General features: G+C 40.9%; 1 protein-coding gene across 9 annotated transcripts in view; it reads right to left on the minus strand.

Moving 5' to 3' along the window:
- PIKFYVE (phosphoinositide kinase, FYVE-type zinc finger containing) overlaps window positions 1-18254 on the minus strand; it is a 64788-nt gene that overhangs the window by 11010 nt on the left and 35524 nt on the right. For 6 of the 9 annotated variants that reach the window (XM_058839589.1, XM_058839594.1, XM_058839592.1 and 3 more), the window contains 19 exons: window positions 17588-17695; window positions 16663-16803; window positions 15923-16049; window positions 13512-14698; window positions 12025-12125; window positions 10761-10832; window positions 9214-9385; window positions 7747-7925; window positions 7151-7264; window positions 5730-5838; window positions 5467-5621; window positions 4845-4935; window positions 3754-3814; window positions 3033-3176; window positions 2745-2865; window positions 2220-2348; window positions 1534-1629; window positions 736-819; window positions 166-254 (listed from right to left, as the gene is read on the minus strand). In XM_058839589.1, coding sequence (XP_058695572.1) covers window positions 166-254; window positions 736-819; window positions 1534-1629; window positions 2220-2348; window positions 2745-2865; window positions 3033-3176; window positions 3754-3814; window positions 4845-4935; window positions 5467-5621; window positions 5730-5838; window positions 7151-7264; window positions 7747-7925; window positions 9214-9385; window positions 10761-10832; window positions 12025-12125; window positions 13512-14698; window positions 15923-16049; window positions 16663-16803; window positions 17588-17695 — 3280 coding nt within the window. The remainder of the gene's footprint in view (window positions 1-165; window positions 255-735; window positions 820-1533; window positions 1630-2219; window positions 2349-2744; window positions 2866-3032; window positions 3177-3753; window positions 3815-4844; window positions 4936-5466; window positions 5622-5729; window positions 5839-7150; window positions 7265-7746; window positions 7926-9213; window positions 9386-10760; window positions 10833-12024; window positions 12126-13511; window positions 14699-15922; window positions 16050-16662; window positions 16804-17587; window positions 17696-18254) is intronic. The other 3 variants (XM_058839591.1, XM_058839595.1, XM_058839596.1) reach the window with 1 other exon arrangement.

An 18254-nucleotide genomic window follows, 5' to 3' on the forward strand; every position in this document is an offset into this window, starting at 1 on the left:
ACTCCCACCCCTCTCATGGGTTACATTAAGTCGACACTAAGACTAGTCACAATTTCAGCTCAGAATGCAGCTTTTTCTTCCCCACATGAACTAGAAGCCAGGTTAAGTGGGCTCAAGTCTGAGCTGGGACTAGCATCATGGATGATTTTGGCAAAACAGTCTTACGCTGTTCTGGCTCTGCATTGCGAAGTGGGCACACATTAGCCTCAGGAAGGCGGACAGGGCTGCTGCTCTTGGGTTTGCTGTCTGACATGCTGAAAGGAGAAAGAACAAAAGAAAAGTCATGAATCAACAAATGCTGCCACCCAAAACACTACTGCCTTATGCCTAGATATTTATTTCTCCCCCTTGCCTAAACACTAAGGGAAAAAGACACCATTTAAAGGTCAACAGTGTGTGACTCTCCAAAGTTGTCCTCCTCCATCTTCCTACAAAATATCTCTCAGGGTCCATAGGAACAGTTCCATCCATGACCACAGCAAAGGTAAGCAGGCCCAGTACTCCTACCATGTATGTAGCCAAGAGATTAGGAGATGGAGCCAGCGTGCTCCATAACATGAAATGGAAACTCACATACTGGAGGATGTGTTGATTACATGGAATGGAGTCAGATTCTATCAGAAAGCAGAGATCCTAACAGGGGCATATTTTGAGAGTTCTTCCCTATTCTAGTTTTGGCTTATTCACTACCATCACTATGTCTTCACTCTATGTACTGTAGTTCCTGCACGTAACCTGTTTGGTTGTAGTCCTTCTTCAGAACTGTTCTTCAGAGATGCTTTGGACAACTCATCCAGGGCATTTCTGTACTCCTTGCAACTGATGGGGAAAAAAAGGGAAAGGACCCAAAATAATTAAGTATTCTCTTGGAAACTCTGCAATACCAGCCCAAAGATTCAGCTCAGAGACAAACACAGGAAACAAAACACCATAGTAGAAAAACCTGTGCTTTATTTTTTCTTATTATTAGAACTTCGTTTTCTTAGAACAGAAGCTGCTCTAGACAATACTGAAGGAAAAATATCCCCTTATTTCCCCCCTCCCCACAATTTAAGAATGCACTTCTTCAAAAATCTGCTGTCTTGTGACATGCAAACCCAAAGATTTACTGAAACAGCTGGTGAGAAGAGCTGAGCAGTAGCAAGAGCTGCTATGACCACAGGTAGGTAAGAAACAGACTGCAATATCAATACAAACAGCTGTTCCCCAATTCCGCTGCACTTCCTCCAGTTGGAGAGGCTGAGTAAACCTTAGCTGCACTTCTTTCTCTAGTAATATCTCATTAAAAGAAACACCACACAACTAAGTCATTTTTGCATACTAGAGTTCCATTAAAAAAGTCCAAAATACAGTTGCATTTTCATTATCTCAGCAGTAAAAGGAAAGAACCCCATCTCTGGCAGAAACTCCAACACAGCTTAATGTAGAAATTCTGTCATGCTTGTTCCCTATCATCAAATTCAAATATTCTTCAAAGACAAAAACTGCAAAAGTATAAAGTATGTCAGATGAAAAGCCAAATGACACCAGTACCTGAGAGCAAAAGCTATGATGGAGCTTGGCTCTTTCTCACAAACCGCAATAGGTACACGTTCATGCTCATACATTAGGTAGTGCTTATCTGGGTCACTAAATGAAAACAACAGACTGTCAGTAGATCATAAAAATTTGTGAAAAGAAAAGAAGTTTTGGTCAAAACCCATATTTCATCACTGCACTCCCAGGCACAAGCTGCAAGTCTCAGCATGGAACCAAAGCTCCCCAGATCAGTTTCTCCCAACAGACGCATTCATAACTACGTGGTTAATTCTAAATGGTAGAGTGTTAGGGCAATCAGCATTTCAAGCAAACTGCTTGGATCAGAAGACCAGCTTTAGGTTAGAATAAGAGTCTCTTTCTGTTTAGCAGCCACTGTTTCTAATGGCACCAAAACCTGCCTGAGTTTGGTTTGACTGTCCAGCAGCATAGCCTGCAGAGTGAACTTTAGGGGACAAACCTGGACTCCTTTCTAAACAGGCAGTTTATCAGAGAAAATTCCCCAAAGCCTCCTGGATTCTTGTACAATTTTCTTCAACTTATCTGTAGGGTCCAGTCATTTAGCTTTTACCTCTTTAGCCCAAGGCCTCTGCTCCTACACTGGGGGTGGGATTCACAAGTTAAACTCAGGCTGCCAAACATTAGGCTCATGTCAAACACGAAACACTATGAAGCACGCAGACCATGTAGCTGAAAGACTTTCCAGCCTGCCCTTCTTCACATGAGAGGGAGACTTGAGGGCACATGCAGTAGCCATTGAACCTGACCTACACCCAGACAATGCCAATTTGAGTCCAACCCTTGGAAGAGTTCTGGAAGCAAAAACAAGATGCAGGCATGCAGCTTTAGTTAAGTCTTTGCCAAGGAAGGGCATTTCCACTCCCTCCCTGCAACACTGAAGTTTGAAGGCACCTTTCTCCCCTCTTCCCCAACCCCTTCATCTCCCACAAGAACATGCCTACTAGGAGGAGAAACTGATACTGGCTTTACACAAGGGCAGATCATTCATAAGAAAGGTGAGTAACCTACAATCACTGAGAAAGGACACATAAAACTTCCTACCTTGATGAAGTTCTCTATCTTACTCAGAGGCAAACTCAAGTAATGACTTAAATTATACACTGAGCAAAGGAAGCATGCACGGTTCTGCCAGCAATCTGACATGGTTGCTAATTTTTTACATTTTATATATATTATGCAGTACTTACAAGGGAAAGGGAATGGGGTTATAGTTGTTTCCAGGCAAAAAGTTAGCCAAAATAGCTTTCATAGTAGACTTCTCCTTCACTTGGCTGTCTGTAGATCCCAGTGAGTGTCCATCAAACACATCTGGAACATACACATGTCAGGTCTGCATCACAGTATCAAAGTTTAAGCTGTAAATTCTGAAGGATGACTACAGACCAGAGTTAGCAGTTTGTCATTTCCTAAACGGATCTTATGCACTTGGCGCAGAAGAGCAAGAGAAAGAATACAAGATCACAACTGTGCTATACCTTCTGAGCTGCTTGTTGTGTCCTGCTCAGAGAGTGTGTTGGCACCAGTCATATGCTCCGATGCAACCTCTGGAGAGGTGGGCAGCTGTAGATGGGTGGAGGTGGTGGAGCTCTGACTTGATAAAGTTGTCAGGAAACGATCCTCTGAGAGTACAAGGACAGTTAAGGACAGAAGAAAGCATTTTACATGGCTGTCAGAAGTGATGCTGCTTGCTCCCAGCCCAAGCTATAACCAGGAACTACTTTCAGAAAGTTTTTACTTAGAGAAGGCCACACAGACCACAGGACTGGGCAAGTTCATCGTTGTAGCACGTAACCTCCAGAAAATGCATACTCTTTTAACTACTACCTTCAGCTCTCACAGACTCTCAGTATGCCTCACAGGTAAGAGATCTCAGCACCCATAGCCAGATCACAGAGGAGGAAAAAGGCATTTCCCAAATTTCATGTAGTTATTCAGTTATTTAGAAAGCCTCTGAAATTTTTTAAATTAAAGTTCAAAGGATAACTCTTGTCGGCCAATTTACTATTCACTGGTAATTCAGCTTCATATTAGAAGTAGATAGCCAGCTTCTATCTTACCATTAGAAAAAACAAATGTGACATGACAGGGGTTTGGTGTTTCTCTGATTTATCAAATTTGACAAAAGCTCCCATATTATGTCAAGAAAAGGGCTACAACATGCTTCTATTGGCATCTTATGAAAAATAAGCAACAGACCTTTCTCTCCATTTTGCAGCGCTGGAGAAGCATTGCGTGGGGAAGCATCCATGCTACTGATCTAGGCAGAATAACAAAACACCAATGTTGATGCCAAGCTCTTTACAGCTGTACTCCTTCTTGTGTGGAACACTTACAAAAGCAGATGTATTACAAGAGAGCACTCCCACCCACTTCTCAGCCTCTGCATGTCACTGTATCTGTTACCACAGGAAGAAGACAAGGCGACAGCAACTCAAGCTCACAAGATGCCTGTGTTATGATGGATGTTATGATAGCAGTGTGTGCTGCTTTGAACACTACACTCTCCCTCTCTAAGAACTATCTAGATCAAGATAAGGTTTCTTTAGCACCTAACAAATATGTGTTAAGTGGAAGGGGTGTTTGTGCATGCAGCAGAGCAAATCCATGGCCTCTAGGTTTTTAGTGCACCTTGCTATGGTAGAACTATTGGGAGCTGAGCCTCTCGGTATGATGCTTATACTGTACTGCCTTGCAGCCCAGACATTTCTTCAGAGTTCCTTCCAAAGGGTGGAAGTTCAGCATGTTGGCATGTGTATCCTTGGACAGAGCTCTTGAGGCAGCAGACCAAAACCATTTATCCATCCCTTCAGTCAGTTCCCACAGGATACATGACAAAACAGCGCATCTCAAAATGCCATTATCAGTCCTTCCTGTGTCATTTGCTCTACCTCTCAATATTATTTGTCTTTTGTTTTTGACGAGGGATGCACCTGATGGGCAACAACCTAGAATTGAAGGAGATGGCCCAGTTCCTGTCTAGGCACTTGGGAATGACTGCAGCTCTCTGTTGGCAGTGTTCACATCAAAAAAAACCACACAAGCATCACAGAAAATCATCAACCCCTATTCATACTTACACTTTCTCTCTACAATATGGCTTTTAGTTCAGATCGTTTAGGAAAAGACACATATAGTAACATACAATTTAAGCTTTTACAGTTGAAAAGCTACAGGATGAAGTAAAGCTAGTTTACTAATTATTAAAGAGAACTCAAGCCAGTCTAAAGACTATTGTGTTGCCCCAGAAAAAAAAAGTGTTTAAGAGGTTTATAGCCTGCTAGCCATACCTTGCTTTCTTCTCCTTGCCTCAGTCTCCCAGGGCTGGGTGGTACTGATGGACGTTTTCTCCCTTTCTCTTGTTGGAAGAGATCCTGCAATCTTAAACAAAAAACAATAGTAATAAACCAAATAAACAAAAACAACCCACACAAAACCACCACCAACAAAGAAAAATTAATCAAAAGGTAGTTTTCTCCTGTTAGCTCTGAATGACACAAGTTACGAAGTTTCTCCATACCAAACTCAGATTGCTGCTAACACGTGTCAAAGATGTATCAAATGGCCAAAGAAAGCGCATTTACTTCACCTCAGATTATTTCACCCAGTCAACAGGTCCCATGCTTCCCTCTTCCCATCTCTTCCACCTCTATTCAAATGAACATTTCTCCACCAGATGCAAGTTGCGCTCTACAACACAATGCTTTTACCATATGGCCTCAAATGATTTTCTATTCCAATCGATCAGCTGTGTGTTCTTAACCAGTAGAGCACATTCAGTACAAGCTCTATAGAGCAACTGCTCCATAGTGAAAGAAACTACAGCTGGAGTTCTGGAGTTCTGGGAGCTCTTCCCTCCCAGAACCAACACAGTATTAGTGTTGCTCATGATTCCAGCATGTGTCCTCTTACCTATTATTCCAGGCTTGCAACATCTCACAAAGTCCTTGCTTTTTAGCTATCAGAGACTCAAAAACAGATTGCAGCTGTTGAGGTGTGTCCAGTGATGATGAAAGCAGCCTTGCTTGGATTTTCTCAGTCCAGTTTCGAAACTCTCCTTCTTCCATCTGCCAAAAGGAAAACTGTCAGTATTATCTCACCAAGATGACACAAGATCTGAGTAGATCCTCCACGCACTTAGCCTGTGGACCACTGGTATAAAAATAGTCTATTACCTCCTTTTGAGCAAAGAGGTCTTCCATCTTTTCTTCCCTAGTTTTGCTGAAAGTATCCGTTTTCAGAGAAGCAAGGCGATCATCCACAGCAAGATAAACTTGGGACACCCTGTCAACAGTGATGCAAAGAATTAAGGTGTGACTACTTTGAACTTCTTCAACATTCTTTTATTAAAGTCTGAATGTGTTTAAGCATTTAAGCTTTAACCATACATCTGAATGTGTGTAGCATTTAAGAATACAAAAGACAATATCTGACAGCCTTCCTGCACAATAAGCTATCCAACTGTACTCACAGAGAAAGTTCGGAAAACTTCATTTTTAATAGGAGAAACCTAGAAGTTACATACACTGACATTTGTCTCCACAATTTATTCTTAGCAGTGGAAGTTGTCAGAGAGAAATACAAATGTCTCAAACACATTATTTACACAGGGGAACTGTTGTGTTATCTGTGATTAGGAAGAATCTGGGTTTGCAAGCTACAACTCCACCAGGAGGGCTCAGAAAAAAATGAGTACCTCTATTTCAGTTCTAAACAAAGCTCCACAGGTTCTGAAGTCAGATGGTCACAGAGACATCCAGCAATACAGGAATGCGGTGACCAAGCAGAACAGCAGTCTGGCTGGATTTGACAGAGTTTTCATCAGGCCTGCCTTCCACCTTTTTATTCCTATATTTAGAAAGTGTCTAGGCTCATGGTAGTTCACCTTAGACTACAAGGACATACAGTCTGCCTGCTGTTGCCATATTCAACAGATAACAAAGGCAAAGACTTTTATACATCAGAGAGTTCCATTGCCACATGACCAATATAATGACAACAATTCTGTTCAGACAAGAGATTTGAGCAAGGTCTTTGCAGTCTTTGGGGGCTGAAGAATTGAAACTCAGTCACATGTTCTATAAAGGAACATTAGGGTAAGAGTACAAAGTATATCCTCAGTTTTCAGGGTTGGCCTCCTAGGACCATCTTTTCCATTTCATTTTTAACATTAGAGGATGGAATTAAAAATACTTTAACTGTGCATTTCATAAGGTAACACTTCAGACACCTGCTGACAGTCAGGCTTTCAGTAGCTTGGCAGCATTATTCAGAAACACGCTATATGACTCAGGTATCAGTGCAACTATTCAGGGATAGAGAAGAAAAGAATCTTAGTTTCTATTGGCAATGTTTAACCTGACTTGCCACCAAGGAGTTGAGACACTAGTACAGATATAACAAGCAATGGCAACAGAGATTTCAATGCCACTGTCCCTTGGAAGCACACATGCATGCATGTTTTAAACTATCACTTTTCTATCAAATAATGAATATTTAGCCAAATCTCATCATACTAGCAAAAATAGTTATGTGTTCTTCAAATAAAGGTACAAAATACAAATAAGATTACAAAGACATGAAAAACAAAGCTTACTTTTGTGAGAAATCCTTGAGATCCTGCAAAATAGTAACTTTTAATGGAGCCTGTCGTTTGATATAGATCTTGGGGAGTGGGACACACACTTCCAGCAGCCGGATTGGAGAGTAGCTGAAAAGGCAATACAACAGCTTGTTACAAGACCCACACCACACAGTACTAGTTCTACACCATACTGAGGTTTCAGGCCCTTACATGAAAAAGGACACTGTCAATGTGTCCAGGGCTCTAGTTACTTTTAGCAGCAATAACACTGTTTATGTATCTCCCAGGCAAGAAGTAAAACCACAAATCACACTGCAAAACCAAAATTTTCAAAGCATTTGGAATTAGATAGGGAAAAGCATTTCCCTTCTGTATCATGAACAGGAACCATCCACTCTTGGAACACTGCCCACCACAGGTAGGACAGTGATGCCACCCACAAAGCCCTCTGCAAACCAGCACACAATCCTGCACTTGTGATTATGGTACAGTTATGCTATCCCATGCTGTACTCACAGTGAAGGACAGAGCTGATGAATCCTTGGTAGAGCCATATGCTTCATACAGTACCAGAGAGAGAGAGGGAAGCTTTTAGCAGTGGAACTTACCTGAAAGATGCCACCATCTGGTTATAGGAAAAATACTGGTGATAGTCGTGGTGAATGGAATGCCCACAAGGCTCTGCATTGGCCCTTCGAGTGTACTGGTACCCATAGAACCTCAGCTCAAGGTATTTTGCAAAAGACATAGACCAAGAGTCATTGGAAAGGGGAACAACTGGTGTCACCTGAAAAATTGAAAGGCAAGTGTCTACATTTCATCCTTCAAACAAGATTAAGGACAGGATAATCAGACAGCAATCTAGTAGTTCTAGTACCAGAAGCACCCACGACCCTGAAACATACTTAACAACAAAGATAGCATTTATGCATAGCTAAGGCCAACACATAGTTAAATTAAACCTGATAAACAACAACTGCTAGCTGATGATGAAAGGTGCTAAGATGGGGGAGTCCAAACATACCCCTGATGGAAGTTTATTTCTGGGATGCTATGTCTCTGTATAGAGTCAATTTCCAACAACCTAGCCAGCAGCAGTGGCCATATCATATACTTTTTCCACTGTGATTCTCCAGCTACAAATGTGTTTGTACTGCTTTGCAATGTACTTCAGAAGTGCTTGCAAGCTTAGAGCTTTACACACACTTAACAACCTCAAACACATAAGTGTTTACATGAGCATACAAAAATAAAAGGTTATAGAGCAGCTGTATACATAGCAGCACAGGGCTTGCTGTCAGCAACCGTGTCAACCTCCTCCAGGTATCTGTAAATCCAACACCCATGCTTAAGGCAGCATAAGTAGGTGACCTGAGTCATCCACATGCGTAATTCAGATGTTTTGCATTTCAGGTACTGCATGAATCTTTTTTTATTAAGTCTTATTCTTGTCTCTTTGAAGGCTCTTCATGTTTAGCTAGACATGAGTATACAGTTAGCAATGTTTTTTTTAGCTAAATTACAGAACAAACTTCAGGTAATACACAGTCTTACTATCTTGTCGGCTTTCAAAATCAATTTAATATTTCTTTAATGAAGATGTTTCTTTCTAATGACTACTAAAGGAACTCCAGACATCACATTGACGCAATGCTGTTCAGTCTACAGCAGATCAAAGAACAGCAAAGTGGTTTTAGCCAATTACTATGCCAGTAGGCCTTGGTGTCAGCCCTTGCCTATATGCTCATAAAGATTCACTGCAAGAAAGGGACCAAACTCTTCACCTCTAAGTGGACAACTCCATTTTTTCTGCTTAGATCTATCCTCTCAGAGTCAGTTTGACACCTTCTAACAAGACTACCTCACACAAGATTTTTCACCCTCAAGTGCCCCAGTTTTAAAAGAGGCATTTGTATGTAACATGAGGACATATGTATCAGTAACAGGTTTTCTGCCAGTTTAGCCATAGCTCCAGATGTGAACACTTTCTCAAAAATGCTGCCTTTCCATACAAAGCCAGTCACAACAAGAACACAAAATTGGAATAGCAATGATTCTGAAGTCCACATCCTTACCTGTTTGCACAGTCGGCACCAGGAGTAAGTAAGGATGGTGTGCTGGTAGCCAGGGACAGGGGAGTCCAGCTCCTTTAACACAATCTGCACACACCCTTGCCCATGAACAAAGCGACGAATGTGGTGCACCATTGGTGTTTCACAGAACATGCTGGGGCATTGGTAGGAAGGCCTTACAGAGAGAAATAGAAACATTTATGAACGTTCACATACCAGGCATTGCTGAAGAACTGATTCAACAGATCTAATATGCCTTTTAATGTCACGGTACTATTTATCTTTTCTGTAAAATTTTTCTAAGCCTATAGTGAAGGCTGTTTCTGCAGAGCAATTGAGAAGCAGCATGTAGTGAAGTTCCACTGACAGCAATGGCTGTATAGGTCCCAAAAGCAGTGACTGGACACTGGTTGCTATCACCTTTTTACAATGAATCACTTTCTACCAACATATTGTGTGCAAGGATTAAAGCGCCTATGGAAGTTCCTGGCAAATTAAAAGATTGCTTTGGCGGTGTACCCAAGCAAGTGTTACCAAGGAAAAAGATGTGACAAAAAGCCTTCAAAATGGAAATGTTTCAGCTCTTGAAGGAATAGGTAAGCAACACAGTGCCATAGAACATCTTTGAACAGTAAAACCCATGACCTTTCTTTGGATGGGTTTTTTTTTAAGTCACAGAAGAAAGACAAAGACCAGTACCAGAAAAATAAAAGCTAAATTGTTTAGGTACCGAAGTCAGATAAGATATTCTTTAAAACTAGAAAGAGCCTGAAAAAGTTCAGATTCTCCTTGCTTATGTGAAAAAATAAAGAATTTTAATTACTGAAACTAAGAGATTGAGAAGCATTCACTTTAGCACACACTAGCTAACAAGCAGAGAGAAGTAAGAATTTAAAAGTGAGCAGCTAAGCTCCTTCTCACTGATCACCACAAGGAGAAATACTTGTTCCTCCAGAAGGCTGCACATCAAGAGCCTTCTGCCACTGCAATTGGCCAAGGGAAAGAACAGAGTAAGCTTGCCTTTTGAGCAGATTACCTATCCAGCTTCACACTCTGCTGAGACTCTGCACAGGGTTGTGACAGCACCAGTTATTACAGAAACATAACAACTTTTCCCTCTGTGAGATGAAATAAATGACACACCACTTTGCTAGGGCTAGAAGTGTTCTGGACTGTTTACATTGGCCACCTTGCACATATGACAAAGCCTTACTCTGAGACATTAAAGGAGTAGTGTTACCCAGAACTTACATGAACTTTCAAAGAGGAACCTCAGAAAACTGTGACCAATACAGTTGCTTGTCTTGAAAAACAGACATTGGAATGAATACATGTTCTGACTCTTAACTTGGCCCTTAAATCCTAATTGCTACAAAAAAGTGCTAAGTGAACACATTTGTCCTTATGAACTTATAACCCTTGTTTCATAATCAGTTTCACTTCCTCATGTAGGGAAGTAAGGGGGACAGGGCCAAAATAGGAAAGCAATGGCTGGATGTATTTGCTTGTAACAAGTGAGCATGAGTGAATTAGAATAAATTCCTCCTTACCTGAAACAGTAGCGCTCCAGAAAAATCCCTAGAGTTAGGTCATTTTTGCCATAGAACTCCATGGTGACAATCCTAAAGAAGAGAAAGAAAAGCTTTAGCGACTGGATGCCATCACCACAGCTGTGCAATGGCCTTTAAGTGCACAGATCTACAACTACTGCTGGCTTCTTTCCAGCCCTGTATAACTTCAAATACTGTTTTTTCCACTTGACTACCCTTCCTAGATCCCTGCTGTCAGGTTTGCTGTTAATGAGATCAAAGCCCTACTAGAACAACTTTAAACCTGACATTTAAAAGTCCAATACAATTCAGCTGCACTGATGAAGATTATTCCCAAAAATATCTAGGCACAGAAGTCTAAACAGCTTTAAGCTTCAAGCACTAATGTTTAAACACCTACAAAAAAGATACATCCATAACATGAAAAAAGCCTCAAGAAATCCTTATTCTTCTAGAATATTTAATAGCAGCTTTAGTTTTGCCAGAACCCAAGGTGACCAAGCCATTTAAATTGTGTATGAGTTTAAGTGTCATAATTCAGATATACCTAATATCACTAATTTACATCCTCTCGTTATTGCTGCTTAGTGAGTGTATCACCATCTTCTTTGGTTCATTTCTAAGCTTTTACAGGAACTTTAGATTTTTACCTGTAAGAGGGTCATCTCTTTATTTTCACCTATGTGAAATGATTAAAATCACCTAAGCTCATGATTAAACACCAAGACCTGTTCTGTCTAATAGAGATAAAAGTGTGCATAAGTTGCACACAATTAGAAAATTTCAGCCCCCTAAGTTGGAAATAAAGCTCTTAATACTGATGACTACAGTATGAGAAAGATAGCAATATATTCCAATGCCACTGTTGGATAATACAATCTTCAAGTATTCCAAGATAATCACAAGGCTCATTTTTGGGCTTGGACATTGTCCCATGTTCATTTACACTAACTCTTCTCCAGAAGACTGCATGCAGTGCCTCCCACACAGACACATCACTCTGCAGTGAAACACCAACTAAAGCACTTGGTTTCAGGCTGGGCTTTCTCATTCATGCCTTGGGTATTACTTGGGTTGTGCAATACTGCTGTAGATTCATCTGACCACACAAGACTAAAGCCTTTTGTCAAAACTTCCTGTTACAGGATGGGCACAACCTACCAAGAAGTCCTCAAAGAAATACTGCTATGAGGCAGGAACTGACTCTGACTTTGGGAAGGAAAAAATAGCAACTATCCAAGCTGTAGAGGAGTAGTTTTTATACCAGGGGCTAACACAGGCACTTGGAGCATTGCTGGACTGGGCAGAAGAGCTGCTGAAGAGAACACAGAGCCTCTGATGGTTTACTGGACTCAGGCAATCCACCTAGTAGAGAGAAAACAGCTCAATCACTGGTTACAGACAACTCCATTCACACACAACTTCTGTTGACAAAATTCTATTCCAGTAATTTTATTCAAAGACAAATCTCTGCTTTCTCCTTTCACCCAGATTAATTTAGCATTATCTCCCAGCCTCAGGTGAACTTGTACTATGCATAATTGCTAACTGCCATTTTTAGAACAGAGCTCACATGCATAATGGAACCAACGAACACGCATGTGTTTCTGTGGAAACAAAGCCAAGAGGAACAGAAAACAACAAAAGCCCCATGACAAACATCCAGAGTCTCTAAATTACTGTTTGATGTAGGACATCTTGGATTCAAAACTCTGCCAATATATTGTACTTCAGTTACTCATTTAGGCTATAGAAACATTTCCATCTTCCTATTCTCTGGGAAGAGATGTGCCATGCTGCTCTTGGAATGGAGCCGTTTTCCCTTCCACACCCTACAAAACTAGGTTGTTACCAAATACTTTTCTTTGATCACTGAATAAATTTAAAACAGCATCAACCAGTCTGATACAGAGAAAGGGCTACTCTTACAGTTTGTAAGATTATGTCCTGTGAAGCTACAGAGATCTATCTACATTTAAGTACCAATTAAAAAGTGACTTCTGTTCATGAATACAAGGGCTGATTGGCTCAGGGACCAAAATGTTTGACTGTTTCAACAGCTCAATTCTGCTACTCTTGTTCATAGACTTTTTTCCTAAACAGCTCACAATTCAAGAAAGTCCTAAGATCCTTTTCTTCAGATACAAGTCAGTTACTTTCACGACAGTTTACCAAAACTTGAAATATTTTTATTACAAACACGTACTCCCTTGCTTTGAAATTTCAAATATTCCTTCCCCTCCATTATGTGATTTTCACTTCTCTTCAGACCACTCAAACTTTTACAGTCAATCAAGTATTTTAATGTAATTACAGCCTAATGCTGCTTCTATGACATTAAACCTTCTGAAAACTACCGTACATGTCTACTAAATAACCAAATAGCCAAATACAAGGAGCAAGAAAGCTCAGTTTAAGAAACTTCTTAAGGTTTGCTCCCTCTTCATGGACTCATTTTCAGAAATCAGTTAGGTACAGCCCAGTCGAACAGGCAAAACTGATTCTGGGCTGTCTTCGTGCATTTCTCAGAGAAATTTTGCAGTCCTGTGTTCTGAATGATTGCAGAGCACCACAACATAAGATGGAGTTATGACCCAGTCAAAAAAACCAAATAAAACAAAAAAACCCCACATAATCAAACAGAAAGAAACAGACAAGAAAACATCCCCTCTGGTTTAATATGAGACCCTACACCTTTTGTATAACATGAGAAACTGATGTAGAGTTTTGAGCAGCACAAGTCTATCTTACCTTATGAGACCATGAAGACTCACTCTGAGCCAGTCCCTTCTCCTCCTCTTCAGTTCTGCTCCCAGTTTTTCCAGTAGGGACACTGGACACATCCTTATTTTGGGCAAAAGGATCTGTGCTTTTCTGTAGTATCCTCCCCCCTCTGGCCCGATAGTCAGCCAGCATTCTGGCTAAGCTCTGGCTATCACGGAGATGTTCTGCTATTCTAGTATTAACCAACTCATGAGAAGGCAAGATTTGGATAGTCTTGGCTTGGATACTCCCATTCCTCCCTTGCAGTCCAGAGAGATCCCGCAACAATTGCTTCTTCCTTCTGCTCTCCAACTCCTTATATTCCTTATTGAGGAGAGGAGACCAATAAACTTGCTCAGGAAAGTATTCCCGGGCAGGGCATCTCATGCCTTTTTCAGTCAAAAGAAATGGTTCGCGGAACATCAGTACTGGAGAAATGCAGAGAATGACATCTTTCAACTCCTGTTTAAATGCTGCAGAGTAAGTTTTGAGACGATCCTCAGACGAAGTTACCTCCTCCGTGACATATAAACCAGTATCATCCTGGAGAGGGTCTCTGAAGACTCTCATCTGACTCTTGGATTCCTGTAAATCATCTGCCTGTTGAAGAGGCTCTAGTGCCTGGTTATCCAGAGTGGCCAAGTGCTGGTCCATGCCATGGAGAGGCAGCGGGGATGTTTCAGGTATTGAGTGAGGTACAGAGCTGAACACTGCAAATGGTGACTCCACTTTGTGGTGCTCTTGCTGCTTGGAGGGCACTGTTTCCACCTGACTGCTCTCTTGGTCACCTTTGTCAAATATACCTCTTGGTTCAGGCAAACTCATCTCATCAGAGGACACGGATTCAGAGATTACAGGCAGCTTTTCAGAGGACAGTTCAATGTCTTTGACTGCTGTGCTGAAGTCCTCACCATTGAAGAGGTTCTGTTGTTCATTTTCATCTCCTGGCTCCTCAATAAGGGAGTGAAAGGAAGTGTTTTTGGTGAGAGTAGGGGGCATGGCAAACTCATCCATAAGAAATGAGATTTCCAGCTGGGAATGATAAGCCACACAGACCATGAAGATCAGGATCTCCTTCACACGAGCCAGCTCATACTCTGCAGCACCACACAACTTGATAGTGCAACCCAGGTGCTGGGGACACCCTTCAAAGAACATCAGGGGTTTTGTCTGATCTAGAAGCAAAACATGGGAGTTAGGATAACAACTACAGTTAATGCCTCGCATACCCAAGAGACTGTAAAGGAGACTAAGAGCAAGTAACATTGGTAGCTGCAGAAATTCACATTACTGTACTGAAATAACTTATTTTAGAAAGAAAAAAAAGCATTGGCTATAAATATTTCTTTAGAAAGAAATAAAAGCATTGGCTCTTGTTTTACAAAACAAGTCATCATAAAGTCAAAGTGAAGGCCACATGGAACACCCTGACCTTAACAGAATATTCTAAGATCACTGTAGACTGCACCAACGGGCAAAAGAATCACTTCCCTCCCAGGCACATTTGCTCATCCTTACAAGTAAAAAGCCTTTGACATTCTGAGGGCAATCTAAAGGCTGGAAGGGACAATGAGGAAGTGGAAAGGGAACTGTTCAAGGACAGATTTGACAGAACTTGGAGCAACTTGGTCTAGTGGAAGGTCTACTTCCTGCCATGGCAGAGAAGTTAGAACTAAATGATTTTTAAGGCCCCTTCCAAACCTTTCTATAATTCTATGAAGAGATGCAAAGACTGCATCTCCACAAAGATCTGCATCCACAGCATTTATTTGTGCCAGCACCACTGGTAACTTGTCAAGCAGCATTCCTTCCTTTGTAGAATCCCACTGTCTAGTGGAGTTACAGAGAAAAAGGAACCCTTCTTAAAGATGTACAATGACTGGACATGGGCAAGTGTGCACAACTTGCAACAAGGCAAATTTTGATTTGATTTGTTAAGGTAGGACCAGATAATCTTTTGAAGTCCCTTCTAACATAGGCTGTTCTATGATTCTCTTATTTCAATGCAGAAAAATTCTTTACAGTGAAGATGGTACTACAAAATCTCAGCTCTGCAGTATTTTCAAGAGTTGGCTGACAAAACCCTAAGAAATCTGATGTTGCATTGAAATCCTTCCTGTTTTGAACAGGAAGTTGGACTAGACAAACTACAGTTTGTGGGAAGAGAAAAAACAGTTTGGAAGAAAGAAATCAGTCTAATTAAAAACAATAGTGTCTTCTTTTAGTAAGATCACGCTTTTCTCTATACAGGCAGTTCACTGTAGTTCCGAGAACAGAAAGAAAATGAGTAGGATGACACACAATCACACAAGGAAGTCAACAGTTCAGATCTACTTAAAAAGGAGCAAAGTATTCATCCTTTCACACACATAGACTAAGGCACATCAAGCTTTACTCACCATTGGGCAACTGAAAAACTTGCATATAAAATTTATGACAGGTCCCCAGCTGTGGTTTGGTCAACAGTTGATCCATTGACATCACTAAGTCTCCCTGGGTCATTCGACTTACCCGGTCTAACACTTGCTGTAAAAATGGAAAGAACAGTAAGAATCCACAATGCAAAGAGGACACCAAGAGGCATCCTTATCTTGCTTTTAACCTAACACCACCGTAATCTACGAAACTTCTCACTGAGATGCAAACTCTCTGTTAAACCCAGTCCCACAAAACCACATCCACAATATACAAGAATCTTAGAAATACAATTGGGTAAATATTTCTGGTGAGATTGTACCCTGCCTAGAACTTCTCACTTGAGTAAATCCAGATACCTCCAGGAGGTGCAGTGCAGTCAGCATAATGCTGGCTCTGCATTTGATTGTCTGTACCCTGGCTCACAGGGACAGAGGCTCTCTGGCAATAGCTGAGGACCCACACGATTTGCTACAAATGGATATTGAAGTTAACTAGAACTAAACCAGGGTACAAGGACCCACCAAACAAGGACACAGCACAGAAGCTGTTAAGAGCTAAGGAAAAAGCAACTCTCCAGATTTGCCTGTCTTACCTTCTTGGAAGAGAACATTTGGTTAGAGAAGAAAATAAGACAACTCTTGGCTTTCTCCAGGGAGTTTGCTAAAAGGAGTCATTAGAAATCTCCACAAGGCTGAGTCTAACTCTGATCAGAAATGCTCACCGGCTTGACATTGATGACCAGAGTGATACCATGCTCTAAGAGCATGTCCTGGGCAATTCTGGACACAGTCTTCTCAACAAGGACCAAATTGGGCTGGACATCAACTATCCGCTGTACGTAGTTCTTCAAGAACTCCCTTTCCTGCAGACAGGAACAAAGTATACCAGTGAATTACTGCAAACCCATCTGGAAAATAAACCTACTTTAATGCTTAATATTACTTTTCCCTTCATTTACATACTGTCCTTTCCTATAAAATAGGGAGAACAGCTATCCAGAAAACACCATCAGTAGTCCATTGTGAACATTTTCCCACCCCACAGCACAACACTAGTTTATCAGTAATATTTTATAAGTATTTAATAAAGAAAAGGTCTATGTACTTCAGTGTTTTCATATTTAAGGCAAATCCCTGCTCACAGGGGCAGGGCACCTGTTCCAAAGTGACATTTTCTAGTTCATCACTCCATTAGGTTGGTGGTTGTTCCATTTATTCAAGCAAATTTATTCAAGCAAAGGCAAAATCCTGACAAAAAATAACATGGGTGTGACCTAACTCTCACCTACACTAACTTTTCAAATACTTCTTCACACACCTAAACCTTATCTAGCTCTAATACTGTATAAGGAACATACAGTTCAGAAGGTCTCAATAAAAACAAATAAAAGTTTTCTAAAATGCTGCAATTGTGAGAATCAAAAGCTCACCTGTTCTCAGGACATATAAGCTGAGGACCCTCAGTGCAAGGCTACAAGTTTGTACTGTATTTACTGCAGCAGCTCTTAGTTAGCTTACTAGAAGAGGAAAGTTCTCTCTTTTCTATGCAATCTCACTCATTCAACTCCACCTTACACGCTCTAAAAAACCACACTGATCATGATTTTGTTGGGATTATTTTAAACAAGAACAAAAGCATATTCTCACCTGAAGTACTATAGGCTCTATGCAGGTAAACTTTGTTTCTTCTCGATAGAGGTACTCAATTGAGCATTTTAGCAGAAGAATTCTTGGATTTTTTAAGCAAGAATTCATCTAAAAAAGACACAAAAATAGTTAAAACAAAAATACAAATATCTGGAGAGGAAGAAGTACGCAAGAAAAAGGAGACAGACTTCCCACGATCTGCCCCTGCTACCCCCACCTCCCTTTAAAGCATCTCAGCTATCCCCCATCGGAGACACAATTACATATTCTTCCTTCTTCTGAAGTTGTTACACCCAGTTGTTGGAATTTCACAGGTACTGTCCATAAGCAGACAATTCTAGAGAGGATTTCCAATCACTGGTAAGAGCCCCAAAGTCTTGATACGCTTGATTCACGCACTGTCGTTCTCTCCTATCTTGCCCTCCTGCCTTAAAGGCCCATTTTACTATACTAAGTCAGAACCACAAATGCCTTTTTTTGGCTAAAAATTGGAGCAATTATTAGCTGCCTCATGCTGTAGGAGGGGTAAAAAGTATGTTTTTCTATACATGCATGAGGAAAGTTTCTCCCCCAGAATCTCTGGGCAAGAAAACAAAACAGCTTGGAAAAAAAATTCTTTAAAAGCCATTCTTATTTGGGAGCACAAAGCAGAGAAAGGTCATAAATC

The sequence above is a fragment of the Poecile atricapillus genome, chromosome 5 (genome assembly GCF_030490865.1).
Source record: "Poecile atricapillus isolate bPoeAtr1 chromosome 5, bPoeAtr1.hap1, whole genome shotgun sequence".
Taxonomy (NCBI): Eukaryota; Metazoa; Chordata; class Aves; order Passeriformes; family Paridae; genus Poecile; species Poecile atricapillus.